At 49.3% G+C, this 27,914-nt stretch overlaps 1 protein-coding gene across 2 annotated transcripts; it reads left to right on the top strand.

Moving 5' to 3' along the window:
• Positions 1–1,615: 1,615 nt before the first annotated feature.
• Positions 1,616–21,548, top strand: ZSCAN2 (zinc finger and SCAN domain containing 2). 2 transcript variants are annotated; one of them, XM_059179943.1, is made up of 3 exons: positions 1,616–1,760; positions 3,781–4,291; positions 19,365–21,548. In XM_059179943.1, exons 2-3 carry the CDS (start codon positions 3,889–3,891, stop codon positions 20,804–20,806), a joined length of 1,845 nt encoding a protein of 614 aa, XP_059035926.1. In that variant the 5' UTR covers positions 1,616–1,760; positions 3,781–3,888; the 3' UTR covers positions 20,807–21,548. The 2 variants fall into 2 exon arrangements, with proteins under 2 accessions (XP_059035926.1, XP_059035927.1); XM_059179944.1 differs by having other exon boundaries at positions 1,625–1,760; positions 3,785–4,291.
• Positions 21,549–27,914: the final 6,366 nt, after the last annotated feature.

Below are 27,914 nucleotides of genomic sequence, written 5' to 3'. Positions count from 1 at the left end.
AATAAATAAAATCTTAAAAAAAAAAAAAAAAGAAGCTGCTTCTCCCTCTCCTCCCTGTGTGTGCTGTCTGTCGCTATCTCTGTCACTATTTTTCTCTCTCTTAAATAAATTACAATAAAATAAAATAAAGAAGAAAGAAAGAAAACAAATGGACAAAGGAAAAAAAAAAAAAAAACAGAGAGAAACAAACCAGAAAACAGACTCTTAACTAGAGAGGACAAGCTACTGGTTGCCGGAGGGGAGGGGGTTGGGGCTGGGTGAAGGAGGACTTGGGGACCAAGGAACGCACTTGTCCCGATGAGCACTGAGTGTCGAGTGTCATATGGAATTGCTTCATTATTGCACACCTGGAAACACTGTATACTGGATCAAAGGAAAACAAGCGAACAAACATGGGAACATACGAACAATCCGTTCACAGAATAGGAGATTAAAATCACCCCAATAGGGACGCCTGGGTGGCTCAGTTGGTTGGACGACTGCCTTCGGCTCAGGTCATGATCCTGGAGTCCCGGGATCGAGTCCCGCATCGGGCTCCCAGCTCCATGCGGAGTCTGCTTCTCTCTCTGACCTTCTCCTCGCTCATGCTCCCTCTCACTGTCTTTCAAGTAAATAAATAAAATCTTTAAAAAATAAAATAAAATAAAATCACCCCAATAAACATAAAACATTTCTCAAATACAAAATTTTCATCAATATGAAATGTAATATAAATAAAAAATCAGAACAGCGAAGGCAGTCGGTCATTTGCTTGTGCGCCTCGGATCACTGCTCTGTGTCAGCATTCAGTCTTTCTATCAGAGACCGCTGAGAGCGTGTTTGCCTCCATCCTCCTGTTTCCCCCTGGGTTTCCAGACGGTTCCTCACCTGTTGTCCTTGCAGCGCTGCGGCAGCTACTTCTTCAAGGGCATCGACTGTGGGAAGGACAGAGGCCGATCTCCCGCTCTCACCTCCCAGGGCCGAGACCCACGGTGAGCAGCACTGGGATGAGGGACTGATGTGGACACGTGGAACGGGTGTGCCGGGAGCGGCGTCCGCGCGCAGGGAGGCGGCGCTGGGGCAGGCTCCAAGGAGACCAGGTGGACGAAAGAAGAGGCGGGACCTGGCTTGCCTCCAGCGGCAGGAAAACCACGTGCGAAAACAAAGGGGTGTGCCAAGGCCAGGTGCGAGCGTGGACCAGCAGGTTGGGGGAGAGGGCGCCGGGCTCGGGCAGCGGACTCCTCCCAGCTCGGGGACAGCCTTCGGGGGCCTGACAACCTGCCTCAGCACACAATTCCCGCTGAAATGGACCTTCGAGCCCCTCCACACAACTTTTATTTTTCATAGCCAAATACACGGAGGCCTCAGGGAGGTGAAATGACCCGTCCCAGGTCCCTACTCCGGCCAGCCCTGGGGTCTTGAAGGCCCGTCCGCGGATTTGCCTGCGGCGGGCGCGGCAGCACCGCCCGGGCTCTCAACCCCCAGCTCTGCTCCCTGCCCGGCCGCCCGGCCGCCGCGGTGGACTACAACTCCCACAATGCCCTTGGCCCGGCCTCCCCACCCCGCCGTCGGGCTGGGGGCCGGGTTCGCCAGTAGGAGAGCAGGGTTTCCAGGGGGCGTTCTCGGCGGCCAATGAGCGCGGCGGGGGGCGGGCCTCTCCCGTCCATTGTTCTCGGTGCCCCTCGGGCTTGAGCCGCGGAGAGTACGGAGGGGCCGGGCCGTGCCCGGGGGCGCTTTGGCGCGCGGAGTGGCTGCGGAAGCCCGACCCGGGCTCCCGAGAGGTGAGCCCGGAGAGACGGGCCTGGAGCGGCGCGGGCCGGGGGGTAGCCTGCGGCGAGGGAATAACGGGCCTGGAGCCAGTGCGGGCAGCCCTGCTGGGGGAGGGGTGTCGGGGGCTCTGTCTGCGCCCGCGGGCCGGGGCCCCCGGGTTGACGCGCCGGGTCGGCTCGGCGAACGCACCCGGACCTTGCTCTGGGCTGGTGAGCTTCCTGCACATCCAGCCAGGGGCGCGGGGTTGGGACTGGAAGCCACGCTGGACGGCGTCCCGCCCAGCTGGTCGCTTACAGATGGGGAAACTGAGCTTCCGAGGGGGCGTGTCTTACCCAGGGGCAGACAGCGAATGAGCTGACCCAGAGCAGTTTTCCCGGGCTCCCAATCCGGACTTCTGTTATACCTGTGCCTCTCACAGCCCTTCGGTAAATACACATTGAGAGCTTCGGGGTTCCCATTAGATTTGCTTTCTTCTGTTTTTTCCTCCTTCTCTGCCCTCCCCCGCCCCATTTAAAAAAAAGGGGGGGGTATCTGAGTTTTTGTGATGTGGTAGTGATTTTTAAAACATGAGTTTTCATTGCTTTTATAGTCTTTATTTTAAATAGTAATTTCACTGCTGTGTTCATTTTTAAACGGATTTGGGATCATACTGTGGTGTTTGTGTTTAGCTAGGTTTGTTTTTATCGCTAATTTTCATGTTTATGAAGATTATCTCAGATTATTAATGGTTAATAATATTTATCAGCAGAATTAAAAAAATACTTAAAACTACATGCAGCAGAATGCACAGATCTTAAATTTCAAACGTATGCTTTGTGCAACCCTCATTAAATCAAGATACAGAACATTTCCAGCACCCCAAACGCTTCTCTGAGCCCCTTCTCAGTCAGTACCCCCCCAAAGGTAGCCATGATTAAATCAGCATAGTTTTAAGTACAGTTTACTGTATGAATGTGGCATAATTCATTAACCATTCCTCTGCTGCTGGTTTTTAAAATGTCAATTAAAAAAATTTTTTTTTGCATTTAGAAACAAGGCTATGATTGTTGACTTGCAAGTAAATTTTTCTTCAAAGATGGGTTTTTTTTAAAAGATTTTATTTATTTATTTGACAGAGATCACAAGCAGGCAGAGAGGGAAGGGGGGTGGGGGAAGCAGGCTCCCTGCTGTGCAGAGAGCCGGATGCCGGGCTTGATCCCAGAACCCTGGGATCATGACCTGAGCTGAAGGCAGAGACTTTAAACCACTGAGCCACCCAGGCGCCCCCAAAGATGGTTATTTTTAAAGATAAATTCCCGAGGGGGCCAAGGCTGCATTGACGAGCATGAATATTTTAAAACTTCATACTCCTATGGTAAGAATGCAGTTAAGATACTGCCTTCCTGGGTGGCTCAGTGGGTTAAAGCCTCTGCCTTCAGCTCAGGTCATGATCCCAGGCTCCTGGGATGGAGCCCCGCATCAGGCTCTCTGCTCAGCAGGGAGCCTGCTTCCCCCTCTCTCTCTGCCTGCCTCTCTGCCTACTTGTGATTTCTGTCTATCAAATAAATAAATAAAATCTTTAAAAAAAAAAGATACTGCCTTCCTTGAAGTGAGGCTCAAAGTATCTTGACACCTGATCCATTGCTAATCCTAAAGATGTCCCCAGAAGATAAGGATGGGTATTATTATCTCTACCTATTAAATGATCAATGAAGTTAAGGGACTGAGTTGTATGTTAGGTCAAGGTCACTCACTCTGAACTGATTTAGGGCAGAATAACTCAGTCCTTCGTCCTTAGGAGGACTCTGAATTTCTAATACTCATTCTTTTGGAAAGAAAATTTGTGAATTTTTTTGTGCTTGTGATTCTTCTTGACTTCCTTTGCCACAGAGAGGTTTTTAGGAGTAAGCCATTTTTCCTTTAAGAGGGACAGGAAACTTGTGTTGATTGGCGGATGTAAGACTCACTTGGTGGCCTGACCTGGGCTCCTGTGAGTGAGATCATTGTAGGACAGTCTACTTATTGATTGTGGTTCTCTTTCTCATTTTCCAGCCAGACTACTTGTTGAAATTTGAGGCAGGAGGTGTCTCTTCCGTGAGCCTCGCTCTAGAAGATTGAGGTTCAAGGTTAGAGGCCTGGGCGATCGCCCTGGGAAGGTGAATGATGGCTGCAGAGGGGCCGAGAGTAACCAGCTCCCTGAGCCCCTTGGTCCAGGTGCCTCAAGAGGAAGACGAACAGGAGGAGGTCACCACCATGATCCTGGAGGATGACTCTTGGGTGCAGGAAGCTGTATTGCAGGAAGATGGCCCTGAGTCAGAGACCTTTCCCCAGAGTGCTGGCAAGGGTAGCCCCCATGGGGAGGCCGCCGGAGGGCCGCAGGGTGCACTTGGCCGCCTCCGAGAGCTCTGTCGGCGCTGGCTGAGGCCGGAAGTGCACACCAAGGAACAGATGCTGACCGTGCTACCAAGGGAAATTCAGGCCTGGCTGCAAGAGCATCGTCCCGAAACCAGTGAGGAGGCCGTGGCCCTGGTGGAGGACTTGACCCAGACCCTTCAGGAGGGCGGTAAGATGCTGGGCCCCATGGAGGAGGGCGGGAGCATCCCCCACCATGGAGGAGTGTGGTATTTGTGGACAAGGAGAGGGTGGTATCCAGGATGGAGGTGGGGACAGCCTGTCCTGCTGCTGCTGCTGCAGGCAACCCAGACATGCTCACCCTTTCTAATGCCCTCGTATGCAATGGTGGTTCCAGAGTCTCAGTATAGGAGAGCCTTATAGGACTATTCTTGGAGCTGTATTTGCGTAATAAGCACAGTGTTTACTTCTTTGTTTATTCAGAGTGGTTGGGAAGCTGATAGAGGTTATGGGGAGGGGGACTGAAGACCATATAAACCGTCCCCTGGCACCCTCCCTTGATTGTGCAATAAACATCCAAATATTTGAAGTTCCAGCAATTTGAAAAACCAGATAATCCTACTTTTTAAGTGTTTATTCTTATGAAACCGAGATCAGCGACGAGTACACCAGCTAGTGACTAGGAACTTGCTATGGTATAAAATCATCCTAAGCTTTTGAGTCGTTTAAAACGTGAGCTCTTTGCCACGGTTACCGTCCGTGTCTCCTGCGTTACTGATATATTCTGGGATCCTGGCACGCCACTTAACTCCGCTGTCTCTATTCTGGTCTTCAGTTGTAGACCGGACTCCCTTGACTACCAGATGTTTCCTTCGCATCTGCCCGTGTCCCTGGGGCTGCTTCAGGACCCACGGATGATGGCTGCCTGGGCACTGATGAGAGCCGCAGAAGTGCAGAGATAGGAGGGGAGAGGCCGGGAGAGGTCAGAGAGCACGTGGAGCTTGAGCACGAGGTTATAGGCCAGAGTGGGGTTTGCAGAGGTGCAGGGCAGCAGGGAGGGTTTGGCAGCTGAGAAGAAAGGTGGGGGTGGGGAGGGGCCGCACGAAGCTCACTGATTCAGGTGACAGGAAGGGAGGCTGGCTGGTTGGAGTAGAAAGTGTGTTTTTAGGAAGTGGTGGGATGTGGAGTTTGAGGGAAGGATGGGTGGGGGCTTGAACTGAATGTCGTTGGCCTCAGCAGGTTCTTGAACTAGAGCCCAAGGGGCATGGGAGGAAGTGGAATTTGGCAACAGGATGTAGGTTTGATTCAAGTAGGGAGAGGCCAGTGGCAGGAGAGCAGTCAGGAAGCTGCCTAGACATCAGGCAGCTGGGAGAGGGGTTGGGCAGAGGCGGGGACAGCAGGAGAAGAGGAGGACACTGGACACAGGTAAGAAGAACCAGCAGTGACACTAGCTGACATTTGCAGGTCCCTTTCTGGTCCGGGCCTTGTTCCTAGCAACCACTATGCAAAACTGACGGACATTTCACCATCTTGGGAGTTAAGTGACTCCCTGAAGATCGCTGAGCTAGTATGAGGCTGGACTAGGATTTGAGCCCATGGGTCTGAGGACATGGCGCACCTTCTTAAGCATTTTATCCCGTCTGTGGTACAAAGTGATAGTTCCCATGGGGCATTGCAAGCGAGGACTAAGACAAAGCTGTCTAACTCAGAGGCATCTGTCTGGAGGATTCGGAAGACTGGGAAGAGGAGGCAGGAAAGGAGGAGGTTTGGGAGCAGAGGCTGTGACCAAGCCTGGGGACATGGGAGGTAGAGGAGTCAAGCTGGCTTTTGGAGGAAGGGACTGACGTTGATGGCCTCCTGTGAGCCCAGCCCTGCCCTGGCTCCTCACATGTCCGGCTCACTATCAATCCTGGGGGTGGAGGCGGGGGCTGTCATTTTACAGATGAGGAAATGAAAACTCAGCAAGGTCAAGCCCTTACTCAAGGTCACACCCTTGATGGGAGGTGGTGGAGCCGGGATTCAAAATCTGGTCTGTTTGCTTCCACATGTGTTTGGTAGGTTTTATTTGAAGCAAAGTTCCTGGTTTTCTTTGGCCCCTTCACTTTACTCTTCCTATTCAAAAGAAAACAGAAATCTCTTATCCTGTCCTAAAAACTTAAATTACTTGCCTGGTGATGAATGTGACAAGTTTGTAAGGAACTTCAAAGTCTTTAGCCAGATACTGTGGAGAGGCCAAAGGGGTTGAGGGCAGAGGAGTGACCTTTCGGGTTGTTGTTTATTTTTATTTTTTTTTCAAAGATTTATTTATTTGAGAGAGAGCAAGCGAACATGCGTCAGGGAGGGGCGGAGAGAGAGAATCTCAAGCAGGCTCCTTGCTGAGCACAGAGCCCAATTCAGGGCTTGATCCCAGGACCCGTGAGATCATGACCCGAGCCAAAACCCGAGTTGGACACTTAACTGACTGAGCCACCCAGGCACCCCCTGGGGTTGTTGTTTTGTTGGGGAAGTCGTGAAGCAGAGCTTCAGGTCTGAGCAGGCCCTCTCCTCCCGGCTGGCTGTGGGTTTGTTAGTCCTCTGGCTTGAGCTTGGCTTTGTCGGTTTCCACTCGCCTAACAAACGAGTCTCCTGATCTTCCCCGTGATTACTCGGAGGAACCTGTGCACTGTCTTCATCCCCTCAAACATTTGTTCCATGTAAACCACTTAACCTTTGTTCTGTTCCTCTAGCTCGGGACCTTTGGACGCACTTAGCCAGCACTGGACATTTCAATGCCTGTTTGGACAGTGGTTATTTAATATTTGATTAACAGGCACCTCTGGGTACTCACCTTTCAAGGTTCTTAAAATTGCCATGAAGATGGGACCTGTGCTGCTGGTTTAAATGGTAAAGCTCATATGTCCTTTTGAGTGTATTCCAAGAACGTGTTCATCCCCACACATGGTGTTTCTGCCCAGAGCTCTGCCAGCGGTCCAGTCTCTTCCCCCTCCAGGGCCCCTGCCCCCTTCTACCTGAGCGGCTTAGAAATCTTCCTGAGTTTCCTGGTGTCTCCAAATCAAGCATGAGCTCCTTATTCTGCTTGGAACTGGGGCCTTGTGTGACCGCCCCGAACTGCCCTGCAGCTGCCTATGGTCCTCCCGCTGTTGCCCTGGCTCCATTCAGATCAGATCTTGCTGTGCCTTGAGCAAAGCCTATGCTTTCTAGCGTGCATCTGTGCTCTGAAGTGTTGAGTGGGCATGGCTCTATCCCATCCCCATCTGATAAAATCCTGGATGTCCTGAGTGTATGCCCTTAGAGACCCACTCCAGAAAGCCGTCCTTACTTCTGGCTTCTGGTCTCCCTTCCCTGTTGTCAGCCCCAGCTTCCTGGGAGCACCTCTAAGCCCCTCTCCCCAAAGCCATCTGCCCCAGAGCTTTTGGATTCTCCTTGTCCTTTAGCTTTTGATTATGTTCCATCTTGTTTTCTATTTTTATGAATAGCTGTCTCATTTGTTCTAGCAACTTCTAAAATCCAAGAAGGCACGGAACCCGTTTTCTTCTTTCTTTCCTTTCTTCTCTCCCAGCACCGCGCACAGAGTCCCCCACACTGTGGGAGCTCAGTACCTGGCGCAAACACACGAACCCTTCCTGCCCACTGGCAGGGATAGAGAGGCTCCTTGCTAGCACAGTCCATGAAGGAGGCAGAAGGATCGCTTCTTTGTTCCAGGCCTTTTCCTTGAGAAAGCCATGCTAAGCTTTTGTTTTAAAACAAAATGGGGTCAAGGCCACATTTGGCAGAACACAGCCTGGCCATGGCCAAGTCTGGAAAGCAGGAGAGATGAGGCTGCAGACCTGGGGGGAGGCTCAGACCAGAGGGCAGCCTGGACAGCTCAGTCCGGCAACAGAGCCCTTGTTCTCAGTCTCTGGTGTCTTCATTCTTTTTTTTTTTTTTTTTTTTTTAAAGATTTATTTATTTATTTATTTGACAGAGAGATCACAAGTAGACAGAGAGGCAGGCAGAGAGAGAGAGAAGCAGGCTCCCTGCTGAGCAGAGAGCCCGACATGGGACTCGATCCCAGGACCCCGAGATCATGACCCGAGCCGAAGGCAGCAGCTTAACCCACTGAGCCACCCAGGCACCCCTGGCGTCTTCATTCTTGGAAGTGCCACCTGAATGCTTTGTTCAGCCAACCCAGTGAATACTATCATGTTTATGCTATTAATAGAGATATTTTAAAATTTTTATTTTTTTTTTTTTGTAATCTCTACCCACAATACGAGGTTTGAACTCATAATCCCGAGATTGAGAGTCAGTCCCGTCCCCTTCCGACTGAGCCGGCCAGGCGCCGCAAAGATATTTATTCATAAAACATGTTTCGAGGACGGAGGCTTGTGCTACTCCCATTCCTCAAATTCCAAAGGCTCAAGGACATCCCTCCCTGTCTGGCCTGAGTACAAACTAGAAGGTGGCCTCTCTGACCGGATGTTGTCCATCTAAAGTGCAGGAATCACGCAGGAGACCAAGGGCATTTCCTTGCGTGGGACAAGTTGTGAGTGGAAACCCTGGGTATGGAGAAGCCACACCCCCAGGGAGGACATGTGCCTTTTGTGCGGGGAAGCTGGCCACGCACCTGCACATTAATACAGGATGGAGCAAGTGAACCAGGGAAGGGCAGCGATTGCAGGCCTCAGGAGGGCATCACTGGTCCTGATGCCTGTCTCTCCAGGGAAGAGGATTTTCGGTTGATGTGAGATTGACCCCTGCAGTTTTTGCCTGGAGGCTGTGTTTTCAGTCTGCGGTTCACAGACCCACTGAAAGACCATTTATGAAAAGCACCAGTTATCTCTACTACTTGTTAGAAAGTCCCAACCTAAACTCAGAACACTTCCTTTTCTTCTATTTTCCTGGCAGTTTGGTGAATGACAACCCAGACTGTCCAGGGTAATCCTGAATATGAAATACTTGTCCTTGCGGATCATCAGAGTGTCTCAGTTCAATTGTGGGTGGCCAGGCCTTACCCCAGACTCCTCTATCCGTCAGCGGCCTGAGGCCGGAAATCGTTTCTCAAATTGTATGGCTCAGTTTGGGGTTCAGAAACTATGGTACTGTAGAGCTAAGACAGCTTGCGTCTGGACTGTTGTCTGATTGCTCTGCCCAGGGTTTGTGCACCTTTCTGTAAGCGGCGAGCAGAAAGGTAGTGCTAGAGCCTGCAGATGGGAGGAGTCAGAGGCCCCAGTGGTCTTCCCCGGACCCCCCACCACCACACCAGTGTGGGGGCAACATCAGGGGAAAGATGAAATGCTCCTCTCCTGACATACAGATTTGATCTCACAGAAGCTCCACCACCCAAGAAAGAAACTGCTGATGTCAGAGGGAAACAAAGGGGAAATTCTTGGGCTCAAAATGGATGAACTCTGCTGTGTAAATCCGTGACCCTCGGCGCAGTGTGTGGTCCCTGAGCCCACAGCATCAGCATCCTCTGCACTTGTGTCAGAAATGAACTTCCTGGGCCCCACCCCACACCTACTGCACCAGAAACTTTGGGCTTGGGGCCCCCTACCCTGTGGTTTACCAAGCCCTCCAGGTGGTCCTGATTTAGTCTCCAGTTAGCAAGCTGCTGCGCTAGACCTTTGGTTCTCAAATTTGGCCACACATCAGAATCACTCAGGGTCCCACTCCTAGGGATTCTGATTTTCTGGTTCCACTGGCATGGGGTGTGGCCCAGGCAAGGAAATTTTTGAAAATTCCCAGATGGCCCTAAGCCGCAGCCAAGTGTCAAAACCACCGCTTAGGGCCTTGTTACTCAAAGTGTGGTCCGTGGACCAGTGGTGGCGATGTCACCTGCAGCTTGTTTGGAAAGCACGCTTAGTCTCACCCCAACCCACAGGAAGCAGAATCTGCATTCAGCAAAATCTCTGGGTGATTCGCCTGCACTTTGAAGTGTGAGAAGCACTGCTCTAGCCTAGAGGGGAGTGGACATTGTTAACTTCAAACCTCCTCTTATCCAACAGCTGAGCCCCAGAGTCACAGCTGACCTCCCCAGGCATCCGTAGCCCCACCTGGCTTTGGGCAAGCACAGGCAACAGGTTACCTAGCCTGCGTTTGCTGCCCCAGAAATGCTCCCTTCTTGCTAACAATGAGCAAGTGCATGCATTTTTCATAACAAGACAGGGAACAGAGAGTGTTGGGGGGTTTGGAGAGGTGTTTGTCTTTTTAAAGCTATGAGTCTCAGTTTCAAAACAAAAATCACCTTTAAGTCACTGGAATATTTGCAGTGTAGACCTTACAGAGCTCTGAGAGGGATGTAATGTTCTAACTGTAGAATGTTTGGCAATCATTCATTTAAACCGATAACAGAGCCCATTGCCGTTGTTATCAGAGGCCAATCTCTCAGGCAGCCCAAGTGCATGGGGAACAGTGCTCCCAGCCACTCAGGCACCAGAGCGCCCTGATGGGGAGAACCCTGCCCGGGAGGAAGCTGGGTGAGAATCACACCTGTACTTCAGACCCATGGCTCTGACTATGGCATTGAGACACTGGTGTGTCCGAATCAGGTGGGCTTCACCAGAATTTGGAGTCTAACCCACACCAACGTGCCAGAGTCTGCGACTATTTAGTTCATTTTTCTAAATCAATCACAGTAAATTCAGGTTTATCTCCCCACTGATATCCGTTTTCCTCACACTCATCATGATATGCTTTCCAGTGAGTGAGGAAGAGGAGGGGTCTGGCCGGGCAGGGGGGCACACACAGCCCTGAGAGCAGCCGTATGGATGTGCGAGTGAGTCCCCTGTGGAGGTGGAGGGCGGGGGCGGAAGGTCCAACCACCACTGCTTTAGCCTCAGCCTGACTGTGGCTTTTGTTTACTAACCCAGAAGGGAAGGAAAGAAGAGGGCCTAAGGCAATTCAGCAACAGGTTCAGTGAATGGCCTTTGGACAGTGGTTTCACTATTTCTAAAATACGAACATTGGACCCTTACTTCTTTTTTTTTTTTCTAATTTTTTAAAAATTTTATTTATTTATCAGAGAGAGAGGGGGGGAGAGAGCAAGCACAGGCAGACAGAATGGCAGGCAGAGGCAGAGGGAGAAGCAGGCTCACTGCTGAGCAAGGAGCCCGATGTGGGACTCGATCCCAGGACGCTGGGATCATGACCTGCGCCGAAGGCAGCTGCTTAACCAACTGAGCCACCCAGGCGTCCCTGGACCCTTACTTCTTAACTTACACAGAACTGGATCTCTGCCTTACAAGTGACAAATTTCCAGTAGATTATAGAGCTCGACTCTAAAAGACCTGGAATAACATGTAGGAGAATGTGTTTATAATCTTGCAGTGAAGGACTTCTTAAGCAAGACAGAGATCTTCAAAGCTGGATTGGACTCAGGAAAACAGAAAAGTCCTTTCTATAAAAAAGGTACCGTGAACAAAGTTAAAAGACAATACACCAAATGGAAGGGAATATGTACAACAAAATCTGCAAACAGCAGATAACAGTCAAACACCGTTGATCTGGGGGCGCCTGGGTGGCCTAGGTCATGATCTCAGGGTCCTGGGATGGAGGCCCCGGTGTCAGGCTCCCTGCTCAGCAGGGAGTCTGCTTCCCCTTCCCCTCCGGTCCCTTTCCTCCACTCCACCCCCATCCAACCCCCCAAGGTTACACACGCTCTCTCTCTAAAATAAGTAAATCTTGGGACGTCTGGGTGGCTCAGTTTGTTAAGCATCTGCCTCCTGCTCAGGTCCTGATCTTGGGGTCCTGGGACTGAGTCCTGCATCAGGCTCCCTGTTCAGTGGGGAGTCTGCTTCTCCCTCTCCCTCTGCCTCTACCCCTGCTTATGTGCGCTCTCTTTCTCTCTGACAAATAAATAAAATCTTTAACCAAGTAAGTAAATAAATAAACAAATCTTTAAAAACAGCAATAAAAAGCCCTTGATCTGTAAGAGCTTCTGTAGTCCCTAAGAAAAGTCAGTGCAGTGGAATGAAAGATAAAAGATATGAATGGGCAATTTAGAAATGTAGAAAAGTGAATTATAACTTTATGAAACCACATGTTCCACCTTACGACTGATCAGGGAAGTACTCATTAATTCTTTTGCCTACTGAACCATCGGAAATTTAATAGAGTGTTTCTGGGAAGTCTCTGCCTTTCTGAGCATTTATTTAATCTTCTAAAACTTATTTCAGAGTTAGTAGGTAATGTCATCTATTTTAAATTTGATAGAGTACCTAAAATTATGAGCCATGTATTATTCTCTTCTGACCATGATAAAATTTACATGACATAAAATTTGCCATTTTTTAAAAAAAGGTTTTATTCGTTATTTGACAGAGAAAGACAGCAAGAGAGGGAACATAGGCAGGGGGGTAGGAGAGGGAGAAGCAGGCTCCCCACGGAGCAGGGAGCCCAAAGTGGGGCCTGATCCCAGGACCCCGGGATCATGACCTGAGCTGAAGGCAGACATGTAACGCCTGAGCGACCCAGGCATCCCAATTTTAATCATTTTTATGTGTACAGTTCACAGGCATTAAATATATTCATATTGTTGTATGACCACCACCACCATCCATCTTCAGCACTGTTTCCTTTTCTCAAACTGAAACTCTGTGCCCAGTATAGAACTCCCCATTCCTCCCTCCCTCCCTTGTAGCCCCTGGCACCCACCATTCTAATTTCTCTCACTATGATAAATATGACCGCTCTAGGTACCTCATATGGAGGAATCATACAATATTTATCCTTTTATGGCTGGCTTATTCTTTCACTTAGCATAATGTCCTCAAGGTTCATCCATGTTAAACCATAGGTCAGAATTTCATTCCATTTTAAGGCTGAATAATATTCCATTCATTCATTTGTTGATAGACCTTTGGTTTTTCAGCATTTGGTTATTATGAATAATGCAGGAACATGGATGTAAGAAAACCTGTTTGAGTCCCTGCTTTCAGTTCTTTTGGATGTGGACCCAGCTGTGGAATTATTAGATCATATGATAATTCTGTGTTTAATTTTTGGAGGAGCCACCATACTGTTTTCCATAGTGGCTGCACCATTTTGCATTCCCACCAGCAATGAACAAGGGGAGAGTCATATATATATATATATATATATACACACACACACACACATATATGTATATATGTGTGTGTACATACCTATATATATTTAAGATTTACTCATTTATTTTGAGAGAGAGAGAGAGAGAGACACCACATCAAGAGTGGGGTGGGGGAGAGGGAGAGAGGGAGAGACAGAATCTCAAGCAGAGTCCACACTGAGTACAGAGGCCAAGTAGGGCTTGATCCCAAGACCCTGAGATCATGATGCAAGTGAAAGCCAAGAGTCCTATGCCCAACGAACTGAGCCACATAGGCAGCCCAAGAATCATATATTCTTTTAAGTCTATTTCAAGGATGCATTTCTTAAGATTTACTTATTTGAGAGAGCATGAGCAGGAGGGATAGAGGGAGAGAGACTCTCAAGCAGACTCCGTGCGGAGCCTGATGCAGTCTTGTTTCTTTGTCTAGTAAAAGAAGGTTCAGCTGGTCCTTAAGCCACTGACAGGGCAGGGGGGTTATTGGGTCTGGATTCTCTGCAGTGAGGTGGTAGAAAATAATCACAAAAACTAAGTATCACATCAAAAGGCTTTACAATTAGAAGTCTCATATTTCTATCTAATAGTTGGGATGCTGTTTTTGTTTACATTTAAATCTTTGACCAATTTGGATTTTTCCCAGTATGTGCTCCAACTTCAGATTTTTTTCCATTTGGCCTCACCAGTCGGTCCAGCATCATTTATTGAACATTGATTGAATGTTGTGCCTTTTTTCTGTGGATTTGAGAGGCTGCCCTTGTCAGACGTTCAAGTTCTAGTGAAAAAAAAATTCTTTTTTTTTTTTTTTAAAGATTTTATTTATTTATTTGACAGAGAGAGAGATCGCAAATAGGCAGAGCGGCAGGCAGAGAGAAAGAGAGGGAAGCAGGCTCCCTGCTGAGCAGAGAGCCCGATGAGAGGCTTGATCCCAGGACCCTGAGATCATGACCTGAGCCAAAGGCAGAGGTTTAACCCACTGAGCCACCCAGGTGCCCCAGCGTCATTAAATTCTTGTTTCTTCTGCTCATCTGTCTATCCATGTGCCACCTGTGTTCAGTTCTGAATTCACATGACTACTGAGTCTGTTTCTAGAGTGTTTGTGTTGTTTCTCTGGTCTTACTGTCTATCAGTGTTTTCTTTCCTGAGATGTGAAGTATGTTTGAACATCTGACAAAGATAGCTCCTCTCCTCCCCATCCCCTGGTCTCAGTCAGTAATCCTGTCTTAACATTTTAAAGTTTTTTGTTTGTTTGTTTTGGTTTTCTTTAGTTATCTCTATACCCAATGTGGGGCTCAAACTCATGACCCCGAGGTCAAGAGTTTCATGCTTTACCACCAGAGCCAGCCAGGTGCTCCTTAAGGTTGATTTTTGCTCTGGGAGACACTTGCATGCACTTTGGGTGCGTGAGTTGCCAATTTTAAATGGTACACTTTGAGGTTAGGGTTAGGGAGGCAATCCATGAACATATATCAGTCAATGAACATATCCTCTGTCCGACCTTCTCTCAACCCCAGATTTGGCTAGAGTACCATTTCTATATTGCTGAGTAGCCTCCACATTCTCTTCTCATTGTAATGGCCACAGGCATTTGAGACTTCGTTCTGAAGTCTGGTGTATCCAGACTGGTGTATCTGGTGTATCTGGTGAGCTAATGTGCTCATCCCCAGCTTGTTTGCTCAAGTTCCCTTCATCTCGTGGTGGACCGAAGCTCACTTCCTAGTAGTTCCCTCTCGAAGGGCTCGTAGGAACCATATTCTGAGAATTTGTGCATATTCAAAGTTGTTTACCTGCCAACGTGATACTTTAAGGATGTTTTTGTTGAACACAAAATTCTGGGCATCCCCTTTCTTTTCTTGTCTGCCTTGTGTCTGCAGATGTGAAAGTCACTATAGAGAAGCCTGAGCCCAGGTGGTTCTCTTGCCCCACATAAGTGATTCGAGCTTTTTGCCTCGTGTCCCATCTCATCACTAACCTCTGGAGTAGTCTCCCTAACACAATGCACCTTCCCAGGGTCCTTGTAGCTTCCTACGTTCATGTTTGTTCTGCTCCTTTGGTCTAGCTCCCCTGTTTGAGAACTCCAGTTATGTGTAGATGGACTCTGCTTTAGTCCAACTTCTCTTTCCATCCTTCTCGTTAATCCCTTTGTCCTCCTCATTCTGCTTTCTTTCCGTGCTCTTCTCGGCCCTCCTTTTCCCTTTCTGCTCGCCAGCGCACCGATCCTCCTTTGCACTCCTCCTCCCGCGCTCTGGTCTCCGGATTTCCTCTGCTTTTCCTCATCCTGCCATATCCCACTCCGTCTTTTCCTGCTGTCTCCCTGTCTCTTCCATCTTCCTTCCTGGAAGCAGTTGTTTCTCTTAATGTTTATTTCTCCCTTTGTTGTTGTTGTTGTTGTTGTTCCTATTTTTTTTTTTTTTTCCAGAGAAAGAGAGTGTACACAGGGAGGAGGGGGGCAGAGGGAGAGAGAGAATTCTTAAGGAGACTCCCAGCTAAGGGGGGAGTCTGAGGTGGGGCTTGATCTTGTGACCTGAGCTGCCACCAAGAGTCAGAGGCTACTCTGACTGAGCCACACAGGAGCCCCTTGTTTATTTTGATTTTAATGCATGAAAAATGTCACCTTCTCAGTCATAATTGCCATGACTAATGTGTGAGGGTCAAAGGCTCTCTCCTCTCTGCTTTACAGAAACAAAGCTTCCTGTAGAGGGTGGTCGTCTGGGGGATTCTGGCTGTAGAAGCACCTCCTGTGCTTCTCTGAACCGGAGAAGCCAGCCCTTTTGGCCCCAGTTCCTGAATGCCCTGGTGCTCTTGAGGGAGACTCCCTTACCTTCAGGAAGTGATTTTCTGCCTCGGCTTTTTATTTTTTTTTATTTTTTTATTTTTATTTTTTAAAGATTTTATTTACTTATTTGACAGACAGAGATCACAAGCAGGCAGAGAGGCAGGCAGAGAGAGAGGGGAGGAAGCAGGCTCCCTGCGGAGCAGGGAGCCCGATGCGGGGCTTGATCCCAGGACCCTGGGATCATGACCTGAGCCGAAGGCAGAGGCCTTAACCCACTGAGCCACCCAGGTGCCCCCTGCCTCGGCTTTTTAAATATCCTTTTTTTTTTTTTTAATTAAATAAGCTCCACGCCCAGTGTAGAGCCCAAGGCGGGGCTTGAACTTATGAGATCAAGACCTGAGCTAAGATAAAGAGTCAGATGCTCAACAAACTGAGCCACCCAGGCGCCCCTCCACCTGAACTTTTTGAGGTCAGCTGCCCCTCAGTTCTAGCCAAATGCCCCTCCCCCCACACCACTTTCCACACTCGTTCTCTTCACTTCCTGCCTCATTGGCCTCTGCCCTATCTCAGCGGTTTCTGGAAGCCCTTGTATGTATTTTGGTGTCTGCAAATTAATCTTCCTCCTAATCTCACTGCTTATGCAGTTTGAGTTTTTGTTTGTTTTCCCTGTTGCTTCTGAGTTCATTCCAGAACTTACCAACCAGTTCTTCTGATTTCAAGGCAGTGGAAAACCTTATCAGATAATGTCCCTGTTCTGAAGAGAACAATTTCTAAGTCATTTTTTTTTTAATGATAAAAAATGATTTATTGAGGCATCTGGGTGGCTCAGTCATTGAGCATCTGCCTTTGGCTCAGGTCATGATCCCAGGATCCTGGGATTGAGCCCACATCGGGCTCTGTGCTCAGCAGGAAGTCTGCTTCTCCCTCTCCCACGCTCCTTGCTTGTGCTCCCTCTCTCTCTGTCTCTGTCAAATAAATAAATAAAATCTATAAATAAAAAATAAAAATTTTTAAAAGGCTGCTTTCTTAAAAAAAAAAAAGATTTATTTATCTGAGAGAGAGTGCAGAGTAAGCAGGGGGAGGGACAGAAAGAAAGAAAGAGAGGAACTTAAGCAGACTTCCCGCCGAGCTCAGAGCCCAAGACCTGGAGTTCGATCTTACAACTCTGAGATCAGACCTGAGCTGAAACCAACTGTCAGAGGCTCAATGGACTGATCCACCCAGGTGCCCCTACTGGTCACTTTAAGAAATGTTTTTGGTAGTATTCGCTTGCAGAAAATAAATCAGGGCCTCTGCCTGAAGGACCCTGTAGAAGAGGGGTGCGAGCCGACCTCTGTGCTAGAAACTTGCAAAACCCTGTTGCAGGAGGTTGTAGAAGTGCAGGACTCTGGGTCCTGGCCATGTGGGGGCATGCACTGTGCCCCTTGTGCCTGTATCTGTCCCCTGGATGGACACCTGGAGCCACAGATCACCAGCAGCGTGTGTGTTACTGGGCATGAAGTGGAATCACAGGCCTACTTGTATGGTTAAATACAATCTGCTGTGGACCGATAGATAACTAGAACCCAGGGCTTGCCTGAGGGTGTGTCAGTGTTTATCTTATGCACCTACAGAAATTTACCTTCACCTACAGAAACTAGTAATCACTGAATCGACCATCCAACTTTAAATAAACTATTAGCTTCAGTGATGGGAATGTCACTAGGACCTCGTGTAATTATTTTACTAATTGTCTCTCCTGTTCTGGATGGATGTGCTTTCTCTGGAGGTCTGATGTTAGGTGCTAGGAACAATCAGGCTGTCATCCTGATCAAGAAATCATTGATTTATTTCTGTACACCCTACAGAATTCCAAAAAAAGAAGTGAAGACAACTTACAGAAAGAGAGCATAAGGGTGCTCGCTTGCAACACATACACTAAAACTGAAATAATAAAGGAAAGATTAGCCAAAGAAGGAGGGAGGCGGGAGGGAGAGAGGGAAGAAGAAAGGGAGGGGGAGGGAGGGAGGGAGCAAGCACAAGGAAATTATAGCAGAAAATGAAATACTGGGAGGGGAAAAATGAAAGAACCTGGGCTGTACAGACATCCAGTATTCTCTCTGAGCGTGTGGCTCCAAGCTTCCAAGGAGGCAAGGCAGAGAGGGCACCACAACTGGAGCCGTGAGGCAAACACATCTGGCTCAGAACAGCAATGCTGTTGGGAATGTTGGTGAGAGGGAAATTTCCTTCTTGTTCATCAAGAGGACATTGTGTGGCATAAACAGTGTTGCCAACAACTCCCTGGCAGTGTTAACATTCCTGACAGCCATTAATTTCTGATGACACTTCTCAGACTGTTCGTGACTGTTGGCCAGAGCCATGAAATCAACATGTGGCTCAGTTTCTATGGGCCTCAGAACAGTGAGGTCCAGGCTCACCGCTCTCCACGGCTGGATCCTGGAATAAAATTCAGGGTCTCTCAGTGAAGGAAGGAGACACATATGTTGTCAGCAATATGCCCTCCTGATTTCTTTCTTTCTTCCTACTTCTTTTTTTTTTTTTTTTTAAAGATTCCATTTATTTATTTGAGAGAGACAGCGTGCAAGAAAGCACAAGCAAAGGGAGGATCAGAGGGCGAGGGAGAAGCCGACTCCCCGCTGAACAGGGAGCCCAATGAGGGACTCAATCTCAGGACGCTGAGATCACAATCCAAGCTAAAGGCAGATACTTAACTGAGCCACTTGGGTGCCCCCTCCTGATTTCTTCCACCAAAATATTTGAAAAGTGTTGGGCAGCAGAATTTGACAAGTTTCTGGCTGGTAGGTATTTTATATTACTGATGGGAGGTCCAACCGTAAGCTCCTACTACAGATACATTTTAAGGCTCTTCTAACTGCCCACTTGTCATCGTGTAGACACCTTGAGTCCTTGTTGCAGGGGCCCTGTCATCATTTGTTTGTGTCTTACTTATTATAATCTAATAAGATTATAAACACAGGATATACCATAATGGGTGAAATTATTAAATTTGCTCTTTTTGAAAGGAGACTGAGCTTTAGGGAAATTTCTCTGGTACCAATGAAAAACACTTTCATTCATTCTCCAAATTTAATTGAGCACCTGCCATGGTGAGTATTGGGGGTCACTGTGTACCCTGTTGCTTTCCATTGAGTAGGATTTTTAGATTCCCACCTGACTTCACTTCCCAATGGAGAAACAGGTACAGACCTACAACCCAAATCTTTAAGACTTAGAAATTCTGGGTGATCACCGAGAGGGAATAAGTTCTGACAACTAGATAAGCACGAAGAAGGAAATGAACCTGTTTTTTAAAAAGTTTTGAGGATCCTTTAGCTTCTTAATTTTCATTAGTTTAATTTTTTAAATATTTCACTCAGGTTTCCTTTCCTTCTCTCATCATTACAGGAAATTGAGTATAAATCATGTGTTTCTTCACTGTTTCAGATTTTGAGATCCAGAGTGACAATGGGGAGAACTCCAGTCAGGATCTATTTGAGGACGCCGAGCCACATGAGATGTTCTCAGAAATGCCAGAAGGGGAAGGCATTCCGCAATCCGACTGGGAAAGTGACTCTGAGAGAGACTGTGGCTCCAGGGGGCCACCGAGGAATGCCCCGAGTGGGGACCACAGGGAGGTGCCCACACAGGGCAGGGAAGTCGGGCAGCTCATCGGCCTTCAGGGCACCTATCTGGGTGAGAAGCCCTACGAGTGTCCCCAGTGTGGGAAAACCTTCAGCCGGAAATCCCACCTGATCACCCATGAGCGGACCCACACGGGAGAAAAATATTACAAATGCAATGAATGCGGGAAAAGCTTTAGTGATGGTTCCAACTTCAGCAGACACCAAACCACCCACACGGGGGAGAAACCTTACAAATGCAGAGACTGTGGGAAAAGCTTTAGCCGGAGTGCAAACCTCATCACCCACCAGAGGATCCACACAGGAGAAAAGCCCTTCCAGTGTGCCGAGTGTGGCAAGAGTTTCAGCAGGAGCCCCAATCTTATTGCCCACCAGCGAACCCACACGGGTGAGAAGCCCTACTCGTGCCCCGAGTGTGGGAAGAGCTTCGGCAACCGGTCCAGCCTTAACACACACCAGGGCATCCACACAGGCGAAAAGCCGTACGAGTGCAAGGAGTGTGGGGAGAGCTTCAGCTATAACTCCAACCTGATCCGGCACCAGCGGATCCACACAGGCGAGAAGCCCTACAAGTGCGCTGAGTGCGGGCAGAGGTTCAGCCAGAGCTCAGCGCTCATCACACACCGGAGGACACACACTGGCGAGAAGCCCTACCAGTGCGGTGAGTGCGGCAAGAGCTTCAGCCGCAGCTCCAACCTGGCCACACACCGCCGCACACATCTGCTGGAGAAGCCCTACAAGTGCGGCGAGTGTGGCAAGAGCTTCAGCCAGAGTTCCAGCCTCATCGCGCACCAGGGCACGCACACTGGCGAGAAGCCCTATGAGTGCCTGACGTGCGGGGAGAGCTTCAGCTGGAGCTCCAACCTCCTCAAGCACCAGCGAGTTCACACCGGCGAGAAGCCATACAAGTGCACTGAGTGTGGCAAGGGCTTCAGCCAGCGCTCGCAGCTCGGGGTGCATCAGCGGACGCACACTGGCGAGAAGCCCTACCAGTGCCTAATGTGCGGCAAGAGCTTCAGCCGGGGCTCCATCCTCGTCATGCACCAGCGCGCCCACTTGGGGGACAAGCCCTACCGCTGCCCGGAGTGTGGTAAGGGCTTCAGCTGGAACTCCGTCCTCATCATCCACCAGCGCATCCACACGGGGGAGAGGCCCTACAAGTGCCCTGAGTGTGGCAAGGGCTTTAGCAACAGCTCTAACTTCATCACTCACCAGAGAACGCACGCCAAAGACAAAGCCTACTGAGCTGGCTGAGGGCCAATGGAGAGGGCGATCAGGGCCCAGCCATGATGCCCCCAAATGGTGACATCCCTCCAGGAAAGCCATTCTTCCCAAGAGGTCTCTAGGGACATGGGCCAGAATCTCACCCTCACTCATCCCCGATTCTAGTATTTGCTGCCATCTTAGAGCATGGAGTCACACCCCCAGAGCAGAGGAGGGGAACTGAAGGCCACAGAGTTGGGTCTCTTTCCGTTTTGTTGCATGACACGCGATTGGCTTCCTCTCTCCTGGTCCTCCGGGCCTCAGTTTCCCCTTTGGTAGCACAGGGGGAGTGTTTCTCTTGGGGGACAGAAGACAGCATGGCCCACAGCCCAGGCTGAGGCCTCAGAAATACTGGAAAATGACAGGTGCGGTCTGGTAGTTCTGCCGCCCCTTGGTCAGGCTAAGGTGCCTTCACCAGCAGCTCCTGCCATGCCAGGCTGTTAGGTCAGAAGCAGCTTTCCCTGGCCTTGTGTCCTGGGCTTTGATTCTCAAATCAAAGGTCAAGGTAGATGGATTTTTCCAACTCAGTCATCCAGAGGAAGGTAAAGCCCTTCTCTAGTTGTAGAAAGTGTCAGGGACCCAGAGACTGGAGGGAGTATGGCCTGGAACCAGTGTCCCCGTAGCCTTTCCACTGATAAGAGTTGAACAGCACCCACCAGGGAGGGTAGAAACTGAGGAGACGCACACCTTTGCTTATGTCTCTGCTTACTGTCCTATGGTAAGTTGGATGCCAGGGGAATGCACTAGTTTTTGTGGGGTTTTGTTTTTTGAATGGGAAATCAGGGACCGCCAGCCACCTGCTGGTGGGTTCTTTGAGGGTGAAACAGTCCTGCACCCTTCAGGGTTGGCTTGTGTCCTCACCCCCACAGATACTAGCCCCCAAATCATCTCTCTATGCACTTGTCATTCCCCTGTTCTCGTTTTTATTTTATATGAGCAAGTCTAGAATTCTGTCTGGTAGCTTTTGTATACTTTCATATTTTTAAGGAAGTCTTGATTCTGGGGACAGAATCTGTCCTCTGGACAGATCTGAGCTTGAAATAGAAGTTGTCCTACAGGTGTCATCCTTGATCGTGGGATGCTACCAGGGCTTTGTTCTTGGGTCCTTGAGCCTTGAAACCATAAAGACCAGGGGATGATAGCAGGTCAAGGTGTTTGGAAGGAAGAAGAGAATGGAGAAGGTGTTTCTGGGAAATATGAAACCACCTCCTCTAGTGCATAGAGCCTGTGCTCACAATGGGCCTTGGTTCTTATAGAATGGATGCTCAATATTTCCTAATAAAATAGAGTCCCATTCTTTTCCTGCATCTGCCTTTCAATGTGAACTTGACTGTTAACCAACCCACACCTCACTTCCTACCCACTCACCTCTTGCCATAGGCTGAAAGTGGTCCAAGACCTTCAAGGAGTAAAAATCAGTGGCTTTAAAGAACACACCTTTGGTGAACCAAGACCTATGTGCTTGACCTGTGCACACATCTGTCCACTGTCCTTTGCCAACTGTGCATTCATTCAGTCTGTCAACCAAGACTTGGAGTGGCAGCTGTGGCAGCTTTGGCTAAGGAGCCAGGTGGCCACCTAAGAATGTCATTGGGAATCATCTCTATCCAGAATCAACTAGATTAGATACAAGAAGGACATCTCTAAGCTCAGCAGTGATGATTGTTAAACCAAACCATGAAGGCTGTGAGATCCCCATCATTAATTCCATTTGGCAAACACTGAGGACTTAAGTACCATCACTGTGCTAGGTACTAGGGAAAGGTGATGAACAAGAAATCCCATTACCTGTCTCCATCAAGTTCTTACAGGAGGAATAATCCCATCTGTCTGGGAAGCTACAAGAACCATTCAAGGGAGAATGGATAGGGTGCTTTCCTAGCTGAAAATAAGTTCTGGGATTTGGGTTGTAGAAGATACTGTCTCTCTTCTTCCCCCAAGTCTCAAGGTAAGAAAAGAACTGAACTGACATTAAGCTTTGCAAAACTTTCTGTTTTACTCCTCTCTACCTGGTAGGCACACAAAATATCTTAAAAAAAAGGGACACAAGATCAGGCTGGACCCACAATGGGAAATGACACACTGTGGTCCTAGAAAGGTCAAGAGTCTTTAGCTTCCTGTCCTGCTTGCCCATGAAGCTGGTCTGCTGAAGCAGGGAGGGCGTGACACATACAGGCCTTCATGCCACTCAATGTGGGATGGGAGGGCAGAGTCTTCTTCCCTAAAAGCCGTCAGGAAGCCCTGGTCTCCTCGGCAGATCTATTTCCACCATGTCGTGGCTCTCAATTCAGTTACGCCTGTGTTTCTGTACCAAGAACATCTCCCCTAAATTTACATGCCTTTACGGACTGAGGTTTTGTCCCCAGTTCATGGGAACAGCCTTGGGACAGTTAAACATAATAAGGGCGTCCTGGATGGCTCAGTCAGTTAAGTGTCTTGACTTTTGGTTCTGGCTCAGGTCATGATGAGTCTCATCGAGGAGCCTGCTCAGCGGTGAGTCTGCTTCCCCCATCTCCCCCCCCCCCGCCACACCCCCACAGCACTTTCTCTAATACATAATAAATGGTAAAAAGAAAACAAAGAGCGATGCTTTACCATCAGCAAGTTCCCCATGCCCATTCTGGCAGGTCTCTGTGACTTGCCCACTTCCCTCTCCTGGGCCCTACAGGGGCTGCTTTGTACCCTTCAGGCCTCTTCCTCAGACCCAGTCAACTCCTAGGCTCGGCGCCCCTTCCTGGAGAACATGTCAGGAACCTCCCTCAGCATCCCAGGCCCAGAGCAGCAGCAACTCCACAGTGCGCGCCTCACTTCCGTCCTCCTGGCTCAGCCTGGAGATGGGCATTCAGGGTGGCTGAGACCCATCTCCGCCTGTGTTAGCCTCCACTTTTCTCCTTCCCTGGTTTCCAGTTTCTACCAGGTTCATCCCGTAGCTTACGTGCCACAATCATTTGTTCTAGAGCCACAGACCCAATATGTCCAGAAGCCACCTCCCTGTGGGCCTCCCTTGCATCTCTGAGCAGCACCGCCTTACCCGGCCTCGCCCAACCCCAAACCTGGGAGTCCTCTAACACTCTTTCCTCGCTTGCCTCCCTCAGAGCCCTCAGGAATCTGGCCCTACAGATCCCGTCTCCCTATTAACACCTCCCAGCTCCCACATGACCGTCACCCTCCGGCCCCGGGTACAGTTCAGCCCCTTGCAACCGCAGTAACCCCCAAGGTCCCGCCAGCCCTGCCTCTACTTCATCCTCCAAGTTATTGGCAGCGTGAGTGACCTCCGACTCAGAGCACAGCCTGTCACTGCACAGTGTAACCCCCTGGGGCTCCCATCTCTACAGAAAGGCCATGTTCCTTGGAACGCACATGAAGCCTTCCCAACAGGGCCTCTGTGGAACCTCTTCGTGGCATCCCAATACCCTGACCATCTTTGCCCCTTGACTGCTCCCCTTGAACGTGCCCTCGCCTTGTCCTCATGATATTCCCCTTTCCTGGAATGCCTCGTCCGCCTAGGGCATACCTGCACAGCTCTGGAAACTCAGCATGGGTACCCCCTCCTCTAAGAAGCCTTTCCTGCACTTCTCTGGCAGACCTGACCCTGTTTCCACGCCTGTGCACTGTCCAGCTTCAGAGCCTGGGACAGGATTCTGCCCCTCCGCCTTCTCTTTGTCATGTTCACACCGAACTCTGTCTCCAGCCCCCAGCTCAGGGCCTGGTGCATGACAGGAACTCCCTTAACTTTTACGAGTTGAGTTCTCTTCATGGGGATAGACGGAAATGCAAGAGGCAGGTAGTCCCAAATTCTGAGCTGGAAAATGGACTCTGTCTCCCACACGTCCCTTTGGTTAAGATGTTAAATGTAAGTTAGTTTTAACCTCAGTGCCTCTCACCTAAGATATGGTTTATTGGTATTGGTGGATGAAGTTACAGCTGAAGACATTTATAAAAACCAACTAACCAGAGCTCCTGGCTGGCCCAGTCGCTAGAGCATGCAATTCTTGATCTCGAGGTGGTTAAGTTCAAGCCCCATGTTGGGTGTTAAGGATTACCTAAAAAAATAAAACATCTGTGGGGTCTGAGTGGCTCAGTCGGTTAAGTGTCTACCTTTGGCTCAGATTGTGATCTCAGGGTCCTGGGATCAGGTCCCGCATTAGGCTCCCTGCTCACCCAGGAGCCTGTTTCTCCCTCTGCCTGCCACTCCCCCTGCTTGTGCTCCCTCTCTCTGAAAAATAAATAAAATCTTTAAAAAATAAGAAAAATCTCTAAAAACAATCAATTAACCAATATCCTAATGAAACAACTTATATTTTTGAAATACCACAGATATCAAAAAGGTAGTGGAAAACTAGGCATCTTCTTTGCACAATCTGTTTCTCTTCCCTCTGGGCAAGCGATGGAACTTGGAGACTGTCTCTAATTCTCACCTTTTGGTCCCAGTGCATTCATAGGACTATATCCTGAGGCGGTACTCCTTAATTTTTTTTTTAATACAACACACAGATAAGTATATGGAAGTGTAAACTCACTGCACTTTTTAAAAAGATTTTATTTATTTAAGATTTATTTATTCATCTGACAGAGACACAGCAAAAGCCGTCAGGGGGAACGGAGACACAGCAAAAGAGGGGGAACGGGAGAAGGAGAAGCAGGTTCCCCGCAGAGCAGGGAACCCAATGTGGGGCTCGATCCCAGGACCCCGGGATCAAGACCTGAGCTGAAGGCAGACGCTCAATGGCTGAGCCTCCCAGGCACCCTGACTGTGGTTTTACAAACTGAACACACCTGTGTAACCAGCACCCACATCAAGAAACAACTTAGCCACATCCCAGAAGCCCTCCTCGGGTCCTCTCCAAGCAGCACTTTGTCCACTTGCCCCCGTTCTCACGTTGGACGTAGTGGAGGGAGTGTTGGGAGCCGGTCAGACCCGGTTCTAGACACTTGTACCACTAACCACACACCCTCACTTTCAATAAGAGATTTTACAACTTGTGGCAGGTCATAATGAAGACTTTACTTTTTTCATGGAGTTTTACTTCTCTTTGGGTTGTGTTTATAGTTTATGATAAGACACAGTAGCTCACAGTGACAGCTTACGCCATGGTGACCACGCAGAGGCTCTGTGCTAAGCTTGACCCACAGCCCCACTCAATCCTGATGATGAGGCAGGGAGGTAAGTGAGGTAGGTCTGTATCCCCACTTTAGGGCTGAGGATGTGGAGGCTGGGAGGAGAGGTTCAGTAAGGACACTGGCCAGGGCCCGTTGCACTGCCAAAGCCATGGGAAGAACACAGAAAACAACAAAACACTGAAATACAAATGACAGATTGGCTACAAGTCTTTTCTGGAGCTGGCTTCAAGAAGACCCACAACTGTCATTGGCCCTTCCTTGCACGTGACCATGTGACCGGCTCTTCCCAGCCTTTTATCCCTAATGTCGGGTCCTGTCTCATTACAGGCTCAAAGCTGGGCTTGCCCCTACAGTCCCTCATAGATCATCCCAGAGGTGTTCAAACCCTTCCTGTGGCTGGGCCCTGTTAGGCTATTCCAAATTTCCGGACAGAACAGTCGGGTCCTTCCTTTTTCCACCCTCTTGACATGCAAAGTAGCCCCAGGCCACAGAGGAAGGGGAAGTGCCTGGGCAACAGGCAGATTTTGAGACCGAGGATTTCCGAGCCTGGTGGAGAGTAAGGGCAGGTGGAGAATTCCCTTTGCCTTTCCACCCAGTCATTTGTGCAACTGAGCTCCTGCCTCGGCACCGGCAGTGGCTGTGTTTCTAGAGCCTACTGGCCTCTGGCTCCCTGCCCCTGCTGGCTCTTCCCAGTGTCCCATTCAGAGAAACTTCCATCCCTTCCCAGGCCCTGGGGCGCCTGTGTGGCTCAGTGGGTTGGGCCGCTGCCTTCAGCTTGGGTCATGATCTCAGGGTCCTAGAATCGAGTCCCGCATCGGGCTCTTGGCTCAGCAGGGAGTCTGCTTCCCTCTCTCTCTCTCTGTCTGCATCTCTGCCTGCTTGTGATCTCTATCAAATAAATAAATAAAATCTTTAAAAAAAAAAAAAAAGAAAAAGAAAAGAAAAAAAGAATGGGTGTGGGGCAAGGAGTCTGGCTCCAAGGAAACACTGCCCAGGCCCCTCACACCTCCCAGGCCCTGGCAGGCGCAGCCTCTCCACTGTTTACACAGCTGGTGTTTGAGGGGTGCCTGCTGAGAGCCCTCAGCGGAGGTTGATTTACCACAGAGTTCTGGTCCCCAGCCTTTCTGGTGCAGAGCCTGGATTTCCTCAGTACATCCAGAGATGACTGAATCCCGGGTGGGAGGCTTCTGTTAACTAAATTTCCAAGAGACCAGGAGAATCTAGAACCCCAGTTATCAATTCATAGGAGCATATCGTCCATCGCAAGCCAGCTTCAGAGTCTTGAGTGACCAGCTAGTGCTTGAGCAGCAGGAAACGAAAGGAGGGGGTCACGTGAGGGGCAGGGAGACACCAGCCACGAATCCCCTCAGGAAACAGATGCTGTGCTTCAAATCCTGCTTATCTTCTGTGCCCCCCAGGGCCATCTGCTCAGTGCCCAAGATTCCCATGGTAATGCCTTCTTCCAGATTTCCCTGGAAACATTCCCTTGTGCAGATGAGCTGGTATCACTGGTTAACTTGGAGTCAAATGGATGATCCAGTGGGCCTAGGGAACATTAGTCTCCACTCATCATATGTGGCTGTAATCCCCTGAATTCCTAGATCCCTAGATAAGAATTCCTTATCTCCTTCATCTGGAAATCCTCAGCTCCTCAGGCACTGCTTATAGACACCTCTTGTGCAATGTTATTCTAAATACATCCCAATAATCTAGACACCAAACTTGCTGACACTGACCTACTAACCTTTACATGCCTCTTCCAGCTGTTCCAAACAGTGCTGCCCCTCAGAGCTATTAGCTCCCATGTGTCTCCCTCCAGCTCGTGCCCTGACACCTGTGGTGTAGTAGATGGAGTGGTGGGAGCCAGAGAGACCTGGCCAACCCAGTTCTAGACACACTTGTGCCACTGATTAGCAGGCTGAGGAGGGCAATTCACTTCTGGAGGCCTCATTTTCCACATCTGCAAAAC

This window comes from Mustela lutreola, chromosome 7, assembly GCF_030435805.1.
Source record: "Mustela lutreola isolate mMusLut2 chromosome 7, mMusLut2.pri, whole genome shotgun sequence".
NCBI lineage: Eukaryota > Metazoa > Chordata > Mammalia > Carnivora > Mustelidae > Mustela > Mustela lutreola.
The sequence above is the reverse complement of the archived record's forward strand: the minus strand, read 5'-3'. Positions and strand labels throughout refer to the sequence as shown.

Bases quoted from the DNA above. Each gene is read 5' to 3' on its own strand.
- ZSCAN2 (XM_059179943.1), top strand. From the start codon at position 3,889: ATGATGGCTGCAGAGGGGCCGAGAGTAACCAGCTCCCTGAGCCCCTTG. The intron at 4,292-19,364 runs GTAAGATGCTGG...TCACTGTTTCAG, and splicing joins CCAGACCCTTCAGGAGGGCG to ATTTTGAGATCCAGAGTGAC.